At 33.0% G+C, this 18,247-nt stretch overlaps 2 protein-coding genes across 33 annotated transcripts in view; both read left to right on the forward strand.

Moving 5' to 3' along the window:
• Positions 1–18,247, forward strand: part of NRXN1 (neurexin 1) — a 1,157,741-nt gene that overhangs the window by 978,345 nt on the left and 161,149 nt on the right. The gene's annotated exons all lie outside the window — the stretch shown is intronic.
• On the forward strand, positions 675–17,166 carry LOC120367506 (cytochrome c-like). Its single transcript, XM_074400251.1, has one exon. The coding sequence runs from the start codon at positions 14,324–14,326 to the stop codon at positions 14,639–14,641; it is 318 nt and encodes a 105-aa protein (XP_074256352.1). The 5' UTR covers positions 675–14,323; the 3' UTR covers positions 14,642–17,166.

Here is an 18,247-nt window from a genome sequence, read left to right on the forward strand (position 1 = left end):
GAGCCATATCCAATAAGGTGAAGTAATGGAAGATCTGAAAGCCAAGTAACCTAAATATGCATGCAATGTTACATAGCTCCTGCTAATCCCTTATTGCATTATCTGAAATCCAAGCATAAGCTTGCAATTTTAATTTTCATTCTTTATTTTTATCAGCTTAACTTTTATTTTTTTTTTTTTTATATTTTGAGAGACAGAGTCTCACTCTTTTGCCTACACTGGAGTGCAGTGACACAGTCATAGCTCTCTGTAACCTCCAACTCCTAGGCTCAGACAATCCTCACTGCTCGGCTTCTCTAGTAGCTAGGACTATAGATGCATACCACTTTGCCTGGCTAATTAAAAAAAAAAAGTTTTTGTAGAGATGGGGGTCTCACTATGTTGCTCAGGATGATCTTAAACACCTGGCCTTAAGTGATCCTCCTGCCTTGGCCTCCCAAAGTGCTGGGATTAGAGTCATGAGTGACCATGCCCAGCATAAAATATGTTTTTAAAAGTAATAGCTACGACCTTAATAAAATTACAGAAAAGTGTATTGGTAATTTTCCTAAAAAAAAAAAAAAAATATATATATATATATATATATATATACACACACACATATATAGACAGTGATTTTTATATATATATAAATATTATAATATAATATATAATTTATATTATATATAAAAATCACTGTCTATTTGCTGAGAAAAAGTCATCACACTGGATGCCATGAAAATATATAGTAGGGTCAGGTCAAAGCTTTGCCCATTGGATGTGGTCTTCTGTGAATGGTGGACATGAACATGCAAAATGATAAATCTTGTTACTGTTGCAGTGTGGCAGTTGCCTCTTGAGGCATGGTTTTGTGTTCATAGTTAATTCTTTAAAATTATCTCTATTTAGTAACTTTAAACTCTTATCAGCACTTTCCAAATTGGTATCTTTACCTAGAGTTTATTACTGCTTATGGTGAAAAAGAGAAAGTCCCATTAGTTTGGGAAATCAGTTTGGGAAATTCTGGGTTAAACTTAGTTAAAATATCTATACTTGGATTTTATTAATATGCATAATGTATCTCTAAGAGGGAAATATAAGCTGAATTACTCAAGCATAGATGATAGAAGCAAAGAAATATAGGACACATTATCCAAACATCATTGCATTTTAGTAAATATTTTTTGTCTTCAAAAATTTCTATATTCCCCAATTTTACTGTATTTTCTTTGATTGTGCACATACCAGATACCATGTACTGAGTGTAGTTCAAAAAAGATACGGTTTCTGAGTTCTTCTAGCAGGCTAATGTTCAATTTGAATCTGGTAGCTGAGTTTGAGGCAGTACTTTTAATTATTTTAAGAAACATTTGTATATATTTTTCTAGATTAATATTTAACACATATAATACTTTATTTTCCATTAAATAATTGTTTAGAGTAAGAAACACAGTGTAAAAGATGTTTAAAAATAGAAATGAGCAGTATTGTAATAAGTAAGGAGCAAATCTTTACAAAGTTACTTCAGATACAACTTTTAACATTTAATCGGAGATCATAAAAGCTCTTTTACCAAGATATATCTTAGATAATATTAATAAACCAAGAGTTGGCAAAGTTGCAATTATTCTGAAGGATATAAGAAAGGAAAAACACAGAGTCTGCCCTCAAGAAAATTAGAGCACATATAAAGAATTTCAATATCTACATATAAAAAGTTAATGATCAATATATAAAGAACTCAGGGGAGTCACCATTGTCATCGGATGTTTTATTAATAATCTGCTCTGTGTTCATTTCAGTGTGATGCTGAGGTAGGAAGTAAGCCATGAAAATTTCAAATACCTTTTTTTTTGGAGCTTCATCTCCAGCAGTGCCATAATGGCGGAATACAAATTTGAAAGTACATGTCACCTCGATTAAAGTTTTTATGACAAAGTGATTGTAAATACAAGTTCAGTAGCAAAGTCTAGTATATGTATTTTATGTCAGTTTGTGGTATGGCTCTTTTTATTAATTGTGGGAGTTATTTTTATTAGAAGAGCAGTTAAATTAAAGCTTTTACCACCAAATAACTATAATCAGAGAAGCAGGAACCAGCAGACTATATTTGCTTCCTTTAAAGTGCCTGTACTGCAAAATATAGATAATAAGGATTGAAATTAGTAATTAGTATAGCATTTAACCCTCCATTACAGGTGTTTGTGGTAAGTGCTTTATATATAGCAATTCATCTGGTAACAACTCTATACCTTTAATGAAAAGCACCCAAAGCGTTGACCAATGGTACTACCCTGTAATTGCCTGGAAGGCTTTCATAGAGAAACTAATTAGTAAAGGTAGATTTTATGCTCGTTTCATGTATATAAAATGTTCCTATAACTCAACAATTCATGTTTTCAAATAAATATTGAATTTTCTGAATAGCAGACCTAGTATCCATTATTTTCTGTACATAGAGAAAAATAGAGATAATCTTTTACAAGCCATTTAAAGTTGAGAAAGCCATTTCTTGGTGCTTATTAGTTAAAGCTCTAGAATATAATGCATCATTAGTCTCTGATTTGTCCCTAATTACACTTATGCAGCAAAATTTTCTCTCTCAACAAAAATAGACTTTCTTTTTTCATGACATTAATTCACAAAGCCTAACATCATCTTACTTACCCAGACTAAAGATTGCTTCAGATAAATCACAGTTACCTTTGAAGATAAACCTTTGAATTTGTTTTCCTACCACAGTGTGTCAAAAGATTTCTTTTGCACTTTACACAAGGTCAGATACTCATTTTATACCCAAATTAACATCAAATCAACAAATATTTAAAGGACATATATTGCATAAAAGGAACATACTAAATTTACAGCCTGATTACAGAGTTAGGAAAAAAAAAAAAAAAAAAAAAAGTTCAAGATTAAAAATATAAAATGTGAGAAAGTGCTAGAGTGATCATATATCATTTTTGGCTAATTTCTGATAAGATATAAAAGGAAAACTCGTTCCAATGAAGAAGAGATCATTTTGAAGTCAGTGGTATAGTAAGACTGTGAAATATATAGTACATTAGAGTTAGGTCTTTGCAAGCGTGCATTCATTTAGGAAGGATTAGCAGGAAACGATAGAGCCAGACAAACTACTTAGGAAACTGTTAAACAATCCAGGTATCAAAAGATAAAGTACTAAAGTAGAATGTGAGAAAATAAACAGGATGAATGCAAAATATACTTTAAAGCCTAATAACAACTTAGTAGAAGGCGAGACATTCCAGCTTTTTAGGCTTTCTCTCTTCCTCATTCTTCTCCACCTCTTCCTCCCACCGCACCCCCCACCCCTCTCACTCTTTTAACTGGCAATTATTCAATGTTTTAATGCTGCTGTTTTATTTGTATATATTTTTCTAGATTAATATTTCACCAGAAATATAATATTTCTAGATTAATAATCACCAGCCAGTACTAGGTATCAATGAAATGGAAACTGGTTGTAGAAAGGAACAAAAGAGTCAAAGACATTATTATTTCTGTTTGCCAAAAGATTAGTCTGGTTAGGAGACAAGGAGGATCCAGAAAACCTGGAAAACATGCCAAAGAAAATGTGTTAATTTTCAAAATTAGTAATGCCGAGTTTGATTACTGTTAAGTTTAAGGAAAGTAGAAAATGATAGTCTGGAGTGGTAAGAGAAAGAGGTTCTTTAGGATTAAGAGGATCTAAGAGAAAGAGAGGAATGCTCTAAGACTCTATAGAGATGGTGTAAATCTTTTTGCATGAGCATGCAATTTGTCTGGAAGCACTTATGGGTATTAGCTCTAAACCTTAACTCTGTTTTCATCCACGAAAGCTGGTAAAATATTTCATGGCTCAGGAAGTTATATTGATTATTACCCTAAATTCCAAACCTTTAGTGTAGCTTAGTCAATTAATTTATTTTTAATTCAAGTCAATAAATAATTTATTAGTAATTTAAGTCACTCTATTATTTAGAGATTACAGGATTGGTACTGAAGTGTTGGTTGATTTAATGATTTTGTTTCTTTTACATTTGTTTAATTTAATTTTTCAAAGTACGATGTAATTAAGGAAGTCTATATAATCACTACATTTGAAGGAGGGAAGGAATATCAGCATTCTTGTATTCCAGCCCCTTCATTTATCAAACAACAATATGGAATCTTGAGGAGACCAATTGATTTGCTCAAAACCATTGTTCTCCTTAGTGGCATAGTAAAATCTGCACTTGGGACTCCTGTCTATAAGCTAGGCACCTTCCTTTATAAAGTCTGGGAAACATAAGCTAAAATATAGAAAAATCGTTAGATGCATTATTAAACATAGCATGGTCTATTCTTTATAACTAAATGTTATTACTTACATGATTGATCCTAACTATATATCAGTCCATGTCACAGTCTGCCATTTCTTCTGACCCACACAAATATATATACACACAAGACTATCTTATGAGTATTTAAAAATAGGAACATATTAAATTTTTTTTCTTATAAAAACCATAGTTGTTTTGTTTTCACTAAAGTTTTGAATCAATAATACTCATTAGTAAGCAATACTTATTTTCTACCTTTACTGGAGAAATTTTGTTAGCAAATTACGTAAATCCTTATGGACCATTAGAATATTAGAATACTTAAAAATCATTTGGTAGAAGAATTTTATCTTAAGGGAAGACTTGCACATGTTCTCATTAAATGTATAGATATGGGAAATGTTTGACTAAACTTTTTTCTTCCTATATAAGTAAAATGGTGAAAATATGTCTTGTGGAAACTGATAAACCGTATGGAAGATTTAAATAATTATTTAATAACAAATTTTGAGTAGAGTCCAACAGACATAATAATCAAGGCTTTACACCCAAAAGGTGCTTAATAAATAGTTGTTGAATAAATCTACACCCCTCATTAAACTACTAGGTATAGCATTTTTTTTTGCTGGTAGTTTTTAGCCAAAATATACTTACATGCATAGATGAATATTTATTTCAATATATAAATCTTTGGTTTCATTGGAAATAGTTAAATGTTTCCTAACACTAACTTTCTGTAGTAAATCTTACTCTGAGAAATCTGAAGTCACAAATGCAGTAGCTGTGTTAGAAAACTAAGTGTCTAAAACTCTGACCTTTCTGGTTTAATTATCTTTTTCACATTGTTCAGTTTTGATGGGAATTTGAGGCTATTCCTAATAATGAAACATAATGAACTTTTTAATTAAGTAGTATATTAAATACATCTTCCTAAAATTCTGAGCTTAACTTCAGACAAATTGTGTCCAAGGAGATGGAGAGACATGATATATTATCAGACTTTTTACTTGTTTTTACTTTATCAATGACTTGGATTTTTAAAATATCAGAGTTTTTCAGTTACTATAAGACAACCATGTTAACATTTTTTTTAAGTTTTTGATAAAAGAGACAGAAAGATTCTCTTATGGTTTGTTGGGTTTTGGCATCGTTTAAACTACACAGGCTGGCAAACATGAATAAAGCAGATATTTTCTAAGAGTTGTGGTACAACAGAAGTAAAGGGTATTACATCAGCTAGGCTAAACTGCTTCTTTCCTTAAATTGAAGTCTTACAGTCTGTCTGTAAGTTGGCATTTTTGTTCCATTATTGCTATGTATTTATGGAAAGTTCTTTGTTCCATTCCAGGAAACTTGTCAATGAGATCTATCAGTGACTTTCACAAAGTCCTCCTGTACTAGAGGCTAAAATACAGAGTATCACAGGGCCAGATTAACAGTTGTCTATACGGTAAGACAATTCTGAAAGCTCAGTGAGATCCAAAACAGGCCCTTTTCTTTTCTGTTTTCAGAATATGCTTATTTTTGCCACCAAAACAAATGCATTATTAAATGTTTATTGCTGACAAAATTGAAATAATCTGAGAAATTAGTTTATTCGTATGTGTGTTGGGTATCTGCTATTTGGGTACTATTATAAATGACGTAGAGACATATAAGTCAAACCTTTTCTTTCCTGAATTCTCCTAGTACTTTTTTGACTATCACTTAATCCTTTTTGTAACTGTGTGGAGAGGATGGGTTCCATTATTAACACTATCAAAAACCAAGAGCTCAAGAAAGTAGGAGAGCAACTCATGGGTTTCCTATGTATTTGAAGCTAAACTGAAGCTTATTTAAAAATGAATTACATATATTTTGAAAGATTTAATGAATAAAAATTTGTTCTGTTTTGCCAGTTTTTAATGACCTTCTTTTACTTTGAAATGTTCTCAGATTCTGAGAACAAATTACTTAGAAACCAAGTGATCAAATCAAACTGAGAAATGTTTATTAATCATTATTGTGTTTAAGAACTTTTGCCAAGTATATCTTATGTTGTAATATACAAATAGCAGCCCTTCTAAATGATTTTCATAAAATTTCCCCGTTTAACTTCTCATCTGTCATTATGGTTTTCAATATATGATTTGTTTAGCAATTTAAGTTCTTATCAAAATAAAGGGATATATTTTTTCCTGAAAAGTGTTCATAATAACATTGTCTTAATTTTAAATGTGTGGCTAAAGATATTGGCTGAGATTGTGTTAAAGGACTTTTCTCTAAAAATATGGATAATCAGGTTAATGAATTTATCCACTGGTTACAAACAATGAATTAATCATGTCAGATATAAAAAATTAATTGTCGCTACAGATGCAAAAATTTAGCCTTTAGGAAATGAGGTGGAAACAAGTTATAAGAATAGCTAAACATCAAAGACCAGATAAAATGACATTATAAATGGTCTTTAGGAAACTTCAGATGGTATTTGCAAGTATTTGGTTGATTTTAATAATATTTATATTTTGTAACACTTTTATAATTTGAGTATTATCTGAAAGTATTTTTGTTTTATCATATAATTTATAATTAGCTGAGTTCAATGGAAGAGAAGTCAGGTTCCCAACTCAATGACAAGCTTTTCTCTTAATACTTTCTCAAACACTCTTCTTATTTCTTCAGAAGCTTTTTATTAAATAGCACAAGTATATTTGTTTATCTATATTTATAAGGATAACAGGTAATAACTAGTATTTTCATGCATGATGAACAATTTTTAAAACTCTCTCATGTGATTTGTCCCTTCTCAGCTTTAACACCATTATTTGAATGTCAACTATGAACAAGTCTCATGATTTTCATGCTATTTATATTTTTCTATTGTCTACCTCCTTTTCTTATGTTGTAAGCTCAGGAATAAGTTGGTTTTAATGTCACTTAACTTCTAATAAACAAATGAAAATGCCATCAAGAGGAGGCAGAGTACCAAAAAGGATAAAATTTCATACACTGGTATCAAGACCTTTTGCAGAGTACATTTTAGGTAACTGTATTTAGTTTGAGACATTAATCTAGATCAATTTTTCTTACTTCCTTTGAATCTCTGCCTCCATAAGAATCCAATAAAGTGGAACATTCTGGCCAGGTGCAGTGGCTCATGCCTGTAACCCCAGCACTTTGGGAGAGACCAAGGTGGGTGGATCACCTGAGGTTGGGAGTTCAAGAACAGCCTGATAAACATGGCGATACTCTGTCTCTACTAAAAATACAATATTAGCTGGGTGTGGCGGCTCATGCCTGTAATCCCAGCTACTTTGGAGGCTGAGGCAGGAGAATCGCTTGAAGTTGGGAGGCAGAGGTTGCAGTTAGCTAAGATCACACCATTGCACTCCAGCTGGGGCAGCAAGAGCAAAACTCCATCTCAAAAAACAAAAGCAAAAATAAAAACAAAGGAGAACATTCTATCCACAAAATTATATAGGTGATGTTTAAGGGTTGCAATTTAACATCCTTAGGCCAATTTACCTAGAATTCATAACCTCTGCTCTAGGTGGTCTTTGAAGATATTGAGATTCCAGAGGAAAAAATAAAGTCTATGTAATGAACGTATGAAGAGGAAACTCCTCCTCCCCTAATGAAACATACTTCCAATGAAATGTGGCTGCCCTTTGCTAACCTTTGCTAATAACTTTCTAACCACTGATATAGCCCTCTGGGTATAGCCTTTACGAACTCAGATGATTTTTTTTTCTTTCACAGAATAAGACCAACTTTTGTACTTCCAGTTTAGAAAAATTGTTCTCCAAAATATGATTGTAAGAATGCCATTATCCTTCTAATAAATGTATTTTAAGCACTGATCATCTACTTGATATAATTATAATATTGGGACATTACATAACAAATATCCTTAAAAACAAAATGCATGGTTTAAGAGTTTCCTTTGGAAGGGTCTCTCAGTAAATCATCTGATGACTGTGAAATGTGATGGTGAAATAACTGTCCAATATCATGAAGATAAATATTGCTATCAATATAACATCTCCATAAAGTACAATAATCCACCTGTATTCATTGAGGAACACATTCCAAGACTCCCACTGGATGCCAGAAATCACAGATAGTACCAAAACCTATATATACTATGTGTTTCCCTATACATATGTGCCTATGATAAAATTTAATGAATAAATTAGACACAATAAGAGATTAGCAACAATAACTAGTAATAAAATAGAACAGTCATAACAATATACTATAATAAAAGTTCTGTGAATGTGGGCTCTTCCTCTCTCTCTCTCTGTTCCAAAATTTCTTATTGTACTGTACGCACCCTCTTCTTGTCATCTGTTGATCTGATAACCTAGATGGCTACTTATAAGTGACAAACAGACTATATAATGTGGGTAAACTGGACAAAGGGCTGATTCATGTCTCAGGAGGGATGGAGTAGGATGGCCAGAGATGTTATCATGCTACTCAGAATTTAAATAATAAGGTTTTTAAATAATAAAGTTTTACATTTCATGCCATTTATTGAAATCGCATGTATTGTTTTTTTCTGAAATTTTCCATTTAATGTTTTCAGACTGCATTCAACAGTGTGTAACTGAAACTGTGAAATAAGAGGAGACTATCATATTACCATTCATTATTATAAGAAGAAGTTAGTTAACTGCTTTGCATGTATTTAGGAAACTTGATGTAGTATAAGAAAATATTACATCATTCTGTATGATGTAGTATCTTAAACTCAATAGAATACTGATAATCCCTTTTTATTTCAGCAAAATAATATCTAAAATCAAAATTATTACAGCTAATGAAGTTAGGTGAATATAGGAAAAATATGCAGTTAAGATTCTGAATTCTAAAGTACCTTAGATAGAACAATTAAATACACTTTGGGCACTATTCGAAGTTAAGTTCATAATTTTTAAAAAAGAAAATTTATCCAGAGCAAAGATCAACAAATTTTCATCATAAAAGGCCAAATATTAAATATCTTTGCCTTTGAGGGCCACCTGATCTCTGTCACAGTTACTCAAATCTGCCATTGTAGCTCAAAAGCAACAATAGCTAGTAGGAAAATGAATGAGTGTGATTGTGTTCCAATGAATCTTTATTTACAATATTAGGTAGACAGTAGTAGATACGTTTGACCTATAGGGCATACTTTATTGACCTCTGAGAGAGAGGCATGACAAAAATGCATAAGAACTAATCTTAAAAAAAACTCCCCATGGCCAGAACTAGAGAAAATTGAGCAACAAAATGAATAGACATGTCATTGGATTATAACCAAAAGAGTAAAATAAACATCTGTGAACCCACACGGATATAAACAAGTAATTGAACAGATACAAAGATAGATACACAGACAGAGAAGCAGCGACAGCTAACCCATACAGAAGAATAACAATTAGTATTGTAGAAGGATGATGGAAAAAGGAAATCATCATTAGAATCCCAATGTAAAAATTGTTGAAGTTGAGATTCCCTAATAGATACCAAAATAAGTGAGAAAAAGTTTGAGTAGAGTTTAGTAATTTATGTAGTCTAAAAGTATTTCCTCCAAGCCGAAGTAGTAACTTTCTTCAGAAAAATTCAGCAGATCACTTTTAGAGATCAAGTTAAATATCACCAATAATGAAAAATACTGACTTCATGAACCTTCTGATCTGATATGCTAAGAAAGGCTCCTCACTTGTTTGGAATTTATATTCTCAACAAAAATTTGTAAGTTATGTCTAAGTATGACAAAACCAAATTGAGGGACGTTTTACAAAACAGCCAGTATTCTTCAAAAGTGTTAACTACATGAATTACAAAAAAAAGACATGTCTGAAGGGACAAGGGAAAGATGGCAGTTTAATGCAATGTGGAATCTGGTTTAGATCCTGCAATAGAAAAAGGGCATTAGTTAAAAACTGGTAAAACCAAATAAAGCCTATGCTTTAGTCAACAGTTTATTATCAATGCTACTTCTTGTTTTGAGAACTACCTAATAGTTATTTTATTATTAACAGGAAAAGAGCTGGATGAAAGGTATTTGGAATTTTCATTCTGTAAGCCTTTTTTTTTTTTTTTCAAAATAAGAGTTTAGAAATGGTTTCCACCTAAAAATACCTTTTTCTCAATTCTATGTGATATAACATTTCAGAAAAAATAACATAATAAAACTTAATGCCTGTAAGTCAGATGCATTTGTTGTGAAAAATTATATATTTTTTCATGTTTCTGTAGCTATTAGAAAAGTAGATTTATTCCTTTTACTAACAATCCAAAGGTATAAATTAATCTAACATTGAAGTTGGTTCTTAATTAAGACAGAATGACAAAATAATGTAAAAACCTTTTGAAGTATGAAGGCTTTAAATAGGCCATATATTAAAATTTAAATTATGATAATGAATATTTTGCATCAAATTTAGCCTCATGGGTAGAATATTTCTCAAAGACAGACTTTTATCTTAAACGTTTTAAAGTCTGCTTTGTTTTTAGCCTTATGAATTTAACTGTGTTAAAAAGCAGCTGAATTTGCCCCTCCCCGGAAATTTGAGACTGACTTTCCTCATGTTAAGTATTATTGAAGTGATGTGTCATCTTGGGCATATTATCTATCTTGGTGGCCCTAATATTGAAAATGTCCACTGAGAATCCAAAAAGAATATATCTAACGTAAGCCTGTCTAGATATTACCGTATGTATTTTCAATGAAGTGTTTTAGCAGGATTTATGAGATATAAAATCAGACAGAATAGAGAAATATTTAGGTTTCATTTTTCTAGATAGTGTCACCTAATTGATAACAAGCCATAATAATTTTTTCAGGGTCACCTTTGCTGGAGCATTTTAAAGGTCCAATTAGAGTCTTCAGTTCTCTCATTTATTATTTTTATTGCTCATGTTGGCAGAGGACTTGGATGAGGGTGCATTTTGTGGTTAGAGGAAAACAAACAAAAGGAAGCCTTTTTAAATGAAAAGATTTGCTTTGCTAAAAAAGAGAGGCAGAATGGGCACAATCACAGTAGAAAGCAGACCTGGGGATAATTAGATGAGGCCTGTGCTTTATGGAAATAGAGTTCAAATAGAATTTCAATCTGTCAAATTGACTCAATAGAGGAAATTCATGTTGCACTAGCATTGGGGTGAAGAGGTAACAAAACTCATCCAAAATTCCAGGCATTCATAGAATCTTTTGAAATTCCTACTATTTGTAAGAGCTAGTATCAGAAACAATGAGTCAGACATGCACTCTATAGTTGGCACTCTATATGGGACACTATGCTAATTATTTTACATCCATTATTTACAAACATTGCATTAACACTCACAAAATCTTTGTAAGAGAGTGTACAGTATCTTCTTTTGATAAATGAGCGAACACTGGGAGATTCAATTACTTGCCAACATCATACATTCTAAAGCTTACTCCAGTGCTCTGTAGGATTATGCAATGCTGCCTAAGAAATAAGTCTTAATTCTCCCAAAAAAATAACTCATAAAATGTTATCGCTGTTCCTCAACAGATCAGATGAGGCTCAGGCCTTTGTTGTGCTGAGGTTCTGATACCAGTGGTTCTTACTTCTCCTATTCAGATCTGTAAGGGCTGTTTAGCGGTCCTTTTTGATTAGAAGCATTTTCATAATAGTGTTCTTCCTCTCTGCTGGTTATTCTTTATCTAGATGTAGAAGTGAGTATGGAGTCTACTTACATACTCCTCTTAAAGACAAAAATTGCTATAGGAATATATACCACACATCAAATGATCAAACCAGACATATGCTTCAAACTTAGTGCAAGCTAAGTGTGCAGGTTAGCATCAAGGTTAAGAGGGAAGATTCAAAAGCTAGACTGTGTGGGTTCAAATCCTAGTTCAAATACTGATGAAATGTGTAACCTTTTGCCAAGTTCTTTAACCTCATTGGGGACAATGATAGTACCTCATAAGGTTGTTTGAAGTTTAAGTGAGTTATTAATTTCAAAACAGAAATTGGTTTAAAAAAATCTGGTAAGTAGTAAGTACTGAATAAAAGTTAACTCCACTATTATTAGTCAAAATAGTTTAGTTTCACAATCCTGCAATTGCAATAGCCACTTACCTCCCCATCTTAGCTTGTATTTCTTTCTGGGAACAAATTTATTTTCTCTTGGCTGTTAGACTTTGGTTCACATACACGGAGACAGACCTTTCCAAAAACTTAAGATTGTTCCTCCTGATCCTGGTGGACATGTAATTGCAGCCCCGCTTCTGTCCCCAAACCCACTCCAAAAGCAGAACACTACAGAGACATTACTAGGAAAGACACAGGTCAAATGAGTGGCACAAAATATATGTTCTGTACGATTTTAGAAAATGGAGTGGTGTGCGGTAATCAAGGCTGATTTCACTGAAGAGCAAGTGTGGGCGGGGTGCTAAGGAATTCATTTGAAATTTAATAAATGAGCATTAGAGAAACCATGCTAGCTTGCAGACAGGGCGCTGTGTATAGTTAGTCAGCTTGGGGGCTGCCCCAGAGTCACAGCGGAGGGGATGAGTAGAGGCTGAAATACAGGCTGTGCTTGAGTCTCCAGGTTATCTGCATTTCCAAAGCAAGATTCCCTGAAAGAAGAGCTGTGTTTGTTTGTTTATGCCTTTTTATTGTTGTCACCAAGGATGTTGGGCTTGTCCAAGCCTTTTGCCTAAGCTATAACAATCCAGGGAAGTTTTCTTTTTTTAATTCTCACAGTGACATCCAATAATTAGAAGATTATAAAAATTATCATTCAAACATTATCAGGAAAAAAAAAAAGAAATGTTATTATAGTTACTCCTACGTAACAGGAACAATCCAAGATTTTAGAGGTAATCTGAAACATCTGTCACCTCCTGTAATACACAGTGCCTGCCCGTGGAGCTGAGACTACTGCCTGCCTTTTACTTGGATAAACTAAAATCAGTCTGAGTTAGTGATCACGGTGAGGTGCTGAGTTTATTCCTGTTGGGGCATTTATTCCTGGACTGACATTATTCTAATGATGCAAGGCCTTTTCCACAATTGGGCCTCCTTTCCTGTTATCAGCTATAAACCATATACATTCCTGTCTAGTCTCCATTATTTTAATCCATCTGGTGTGCAGCCAAGATGTTTATCTTTTTAAAATTGCTTTTATTATATATTTCCCTGCCCCTCAATTCTTCAGTGACTCATCAAAGTAGACTATAGAAGAAATAAAATTTGCGTGAATTAAGAAAGATGTATAATAGGGCTCAATGTCCTTCTGTGAGGCCTGATATTTTACATTTTGGAGTCTCTTTCAGATTTTATTTGTTTTGTTTCTATAAGTATAGTTTTTTTTTAATAAATCTCATTTTCCTGATTTACATTTTTCTAAGTATTATGTTCTCAAATTCTTGCCCTTGCAATAGGAAATCTAGGATTAGATCTGTTTGTTTGTTTTTTTTTTTTTTTCATGGTATTGTCATTTCAGCTTCACACTTGGAGCTTTACTGTTGTGTGTGTTGAATATACCAGAAAGCCATTAACTTGATAAACTAAACATAATGACTGAATGGAATTAGGGTATTTCAATGCACGGCCAAACCAAAACAAATCAGAATGAGAAGATCCATTGTACTAGTTCACAATTTGTGACTATGCTCTTCCCATACTTTGTACATTTACTTTAGAAAGGAAATAGCATGAACAAGAGTAGTTTTCTAGGATAATGTACTTAAACTCTTAATGAGCTATGGTAACTTTTAGACTCTCTTCTAAGTCTACAGAGCTCCAGAGACCAATTTGTCAAGGTTATCAAATCATCCAGCATTGGATGGGAATTGGACCAGATTCTAGCTAAAGTCATTTTTATTTCTAAGGATCTGTGATTCTATATAATCTATTAAAACGATAGTAGCCATCATAAATATGTGCCAGAAACTGTCCCCAGAAACTTTACTGACAATGACATATTATTCTTAAAAGTAAAGTAGAGAGTGGGACATCCAGCTTCTGAGCAGTAACCTTAATTGCACTAGCGATGAAAAAGAATTAAATATGGATGATGTTGAGAAAAGCAAGAGGATTTTTATTCAGAAGTGTTCCCAATGTCACACCATTGAAAAGGGAGGCAAGCACAAGACTGGGCCTCATCTCCATGGTATCTTTGGGTGGAAGACAGGTCAGGCCTCTGGATTCATTTACACTGAAGCCAATAAAAACAAAGGCATCATCTGGGGAGAGGATACTCTGATGGAATATTTGGAGAATCCCAAGAAGTATATCCCTGGAACAAAAATGATCTTTGTTGGCATTAAGAAGAAGGGAGAAAGGGAAGACTTAATAGCTTATCTCAAAAAAGCTACTAATGATTAATAATTCACCACTGCCTTATTTATTACAAAACAAATATCTCATGACTTTTTAATGTGTACCATACTTTAATAGATTTCATACACCAGAATTTACATCATGAATGACTGACAGAATATTTTGTTGGGAAGTCCTGATCAAAACTAAGACTGGCTTGTGGTTAAATAAATATGTTCAGTTTTTGGATTTTAATAGTAATTCCAGTTTAGTAAATTCTATCACTGTTTACCCCTTCTGAAGTTATAATTAGACTTCGTTAGTAATGTTAAGCTTTTCACAAATATGATGAGTGCCATCTTAAAACTTACTGGAGACTGGTTTTATATTTAGATTTATGTAACTGGTTATGTGAATATATTTAATTATGAGGGAATTCCTTCACTGTCTCAGAACCAAGCAAGATTCACCTGTGTTTTGTGTTCATTTGCCTCTTAAAGGCAAAGTTTGAAGATAAATGGGTCGCAATGGCTATTTTATATTTTTGGCCTCAACTGTGCCAATCTAATTAGAATTCCCTGTATTTAAAATGGTTCCTTTTACTTATTGAAAGGCATTTTGTGTGGTTTGTGTGTAATATCAAAAATTATTTAACACTTCATACATTTTATAGATGATCTATAAGGTCACATGCTTTTAAAATAATAGCCAATTAAACTTCACTCTTGAATTCTTTACAATCCAAGTCAAACTAAGTTATAATTTAGGATCAGAAACAAAACTGTACAACTGCTGTGTATTTGTGATTGGGAATGGTGCTTTTGCCAACTTAAAAGGATTAAAGTAGAGAAGAGATACACGAATTTAAAAATGATGTGTGATCATAAGACACAAGCTAATTAAAAAGAAAACCACAGATCATGATTTAAAAAAAAGTAAACTCATAAATTATCCCTATTTTACAAACGTGATAAAACTTAGAAAGATACAGTAACATGTTTATAAGTTCATTAATGATATTTGAATTTGGAATGTTCTAGCCTCCATAGACATCAAATAGATCTGACTATCTTTTACCCTAAATCCTAATTGTGTTATATTTTACATATTTAAGAAATTAAGATTTCACAAGATTTAAATTAGAAACTCTTCCCTCTATAGCTATGTAAAAGGAGACTTTTCATTTTTGATGAGGAATACTTCATCTAGTGCTATATATACAATAGTTTTACCTAAATTATTGTGATAATATAAAATGTTTTAAAAATGATCTACTCTTGATAATATATTATGTTGTGGTCCCTTAGCTCAGTCATCAACTAAAATTTCTTCCTCAAAAAATTTGACAACCTATAATTTTTGCTTGTTTATTTTAAAGACTGGCCAAATAAAGCATCTGTGGTTATACATGTCATTAATGGCACAGCTGGGATCCTACTCACATCCTCATATTTTCCCGGCCTTAAAAAAATTTACAAACAAAAATAAAAACAAACCAAAAAACAAAATGCATTGCATTGACCTCCTTTGGCATCAACTTTTATTAAGTTCCAAGTTGCTATAATATATGCCTTCTTTTTCTTCATGTCACTTGTTTCTTGATAAAATATCAAACTAATAGTGCACTCATTTATGTCTAAGAGCTTACATGAGATCTGTTTCTAATCAGAATGCTCAAAGTCTTCCTAACAAGAGTTTAGCAGGCCTAAGCCTTTTTTTATTCTCAATTTTCCTACCTAAACTAGGATTGTTGAATATCTCTACAAATAGCAGAGTCATTATGGCAAGTTTCAAGAAGGAAGTTGACTCCATATCTAAATATTAATGTCAAATTGCTTCCGTTTTCTTACTGCATTAAAAAAAAAAGGTGAGCACCACTGTGACTTCCTGTTTTTGCCTGCAAAAAGCAGGATTTGGAGGGAATAGAAGCCAAATTCAGTAAGTCTGAATTGTAGAGAAGAAACTGGAAGCATGAGATAGGCCTGCTAAAGATTCCAGAGGTTCATTATAATTGATAAGCCATGTTAGAACAAAGGATACTAGAAGACACAAGAGACTGAGGAGATACAATCCCAGTGAATTCAGTAATTTATTCAGAAATATTTATTTAAGATCTGCTATGTGCCTGGACTTATTATGCTGGGGATACAGCATGGAGTACAGGAGTGGTCACTACTCTCTTGGAACACATAGTCTGTTGGAGAGAACACATGATTTCAAATATTTTTTCTGGCTGAAGCGCAGGGAATAGTCTAAAGGGGCCAGAATAAATGTCTGGAGCTAAGCTAGGTGACAGGACAATCCAGGTGTTGCTTAGTATAACATGGGAAGTGGAACACTTGGTATTGGAATTTAAGATCAAATTCTTCCTAAGGGTATAGGCTACAGAAAGATCAAAAGAGAGCAGAAGACAAAGGCATACACAAAGCTCCTTCTCATAAACATTTTTTCATGTAAAAAGTAGGCCAAAAACTATATTTTTTACTGTACTTTATGTTCTGGGGTACATGTGCAGATCATGCAGGGTTGTTGCATAAGGTACAAACATGGGTGGTTTGCTGCCTCCAATCCCCCATCATCTATTTTTGGCATTTCTCTCCACATTATCCCTCCCCACCCTCCCTACCCGCCACTGTCCCTCCCCACCCCCCACTGTCCCTCCCTTGGTATCCCCCAACTGACCCCAGGGTGTGATGCTCCCCTCCCTTTGTCCATGTGCTTTCATTGTTCAACACCCGCCTATGAGTGAGAACATGTGATGCTTGATTTTCTGTTCTTATATCAGTTTGCTGAGAATGATGGTTTCCAGATTCATCCAAGTCCCCACAAAGGACATGAACTCTTTTTGAAGTTTGTCTTTGTAGATGGAAATGGAGAAGCCATGTCTAATTTCTTAGGAAACATAGTGATCTTGAGATCATTACATCCATATAGAATTCACGTCTTTTTGTTGGAGCACCAGCTGATGCAGTCATCCCTGTGCCTAGGCATTTTCCGAGGAGGTGGTCAGCTCTGCTGCAGGGCAGCTTTCCTGAGGTGTATTTCTAAGTTGGGCTTGGAATTAGTGTTCTTCTTCAGTGATGAGCATCAAAGTAAAGCACAACAGTGTAAGATATTCGTTCAGTTTTCAGTAGAAGATAAAAATTCCAAATTAACACTGAAAGTTGCTATTTTTTTTTGCATGACTATTTAGCAAGCCTCACAAAACTAATCATAATATCTCAAAATCATTTTTTCTTTTTCTCTTTTTTAATTCCATAAGCAGTTCCTAAGGATAGAAATTGATGTGAATAAATATATGCTTGTCTTCTGGTACTTCGAATTTTAGAGTTTTTGAAGTGGACACAATGAATCTTTTGGGATCTCACAGTAGTTTCCAAATTGAAGAACATATAAGCATATTTAAGTGAGACATTATCACCTGACATAATCAATAACATAATTAGGGATATGTTTTGTGCAGAGTTGCTTTTATTGTTTGTGTGTTTTGCAATGAGACTTTTTATATAAAATGGAAAGCTAACACTGACAGCACATTTTTAATAGTGCTGCAGTCATCTCCGTAGCTAGTGAAGATATAAGGAGTACAAAGTCAAAAAAATGGTAGTAGCAAATGTTTTGTTTTGTTCAATAAATTTCATTTAGTGATATGAAAGGCTAAGTAGTTCCTTT

The sequence above is a fragment of the Saimiri boliviensis genome, chromosome 1 (assembly GCF_048565385.1).
Source record: "Saimiri boliviensis isolate mSaiBol1 chromosome 1, mSaiBol1.pri, whole genome shotgun sequence".
Lineage (NCBI taxonomy): Eukaryota > Metazoa > Chordata > Mammalia > Primates > Cebidae > Saimiri > Saimiri boliviensis.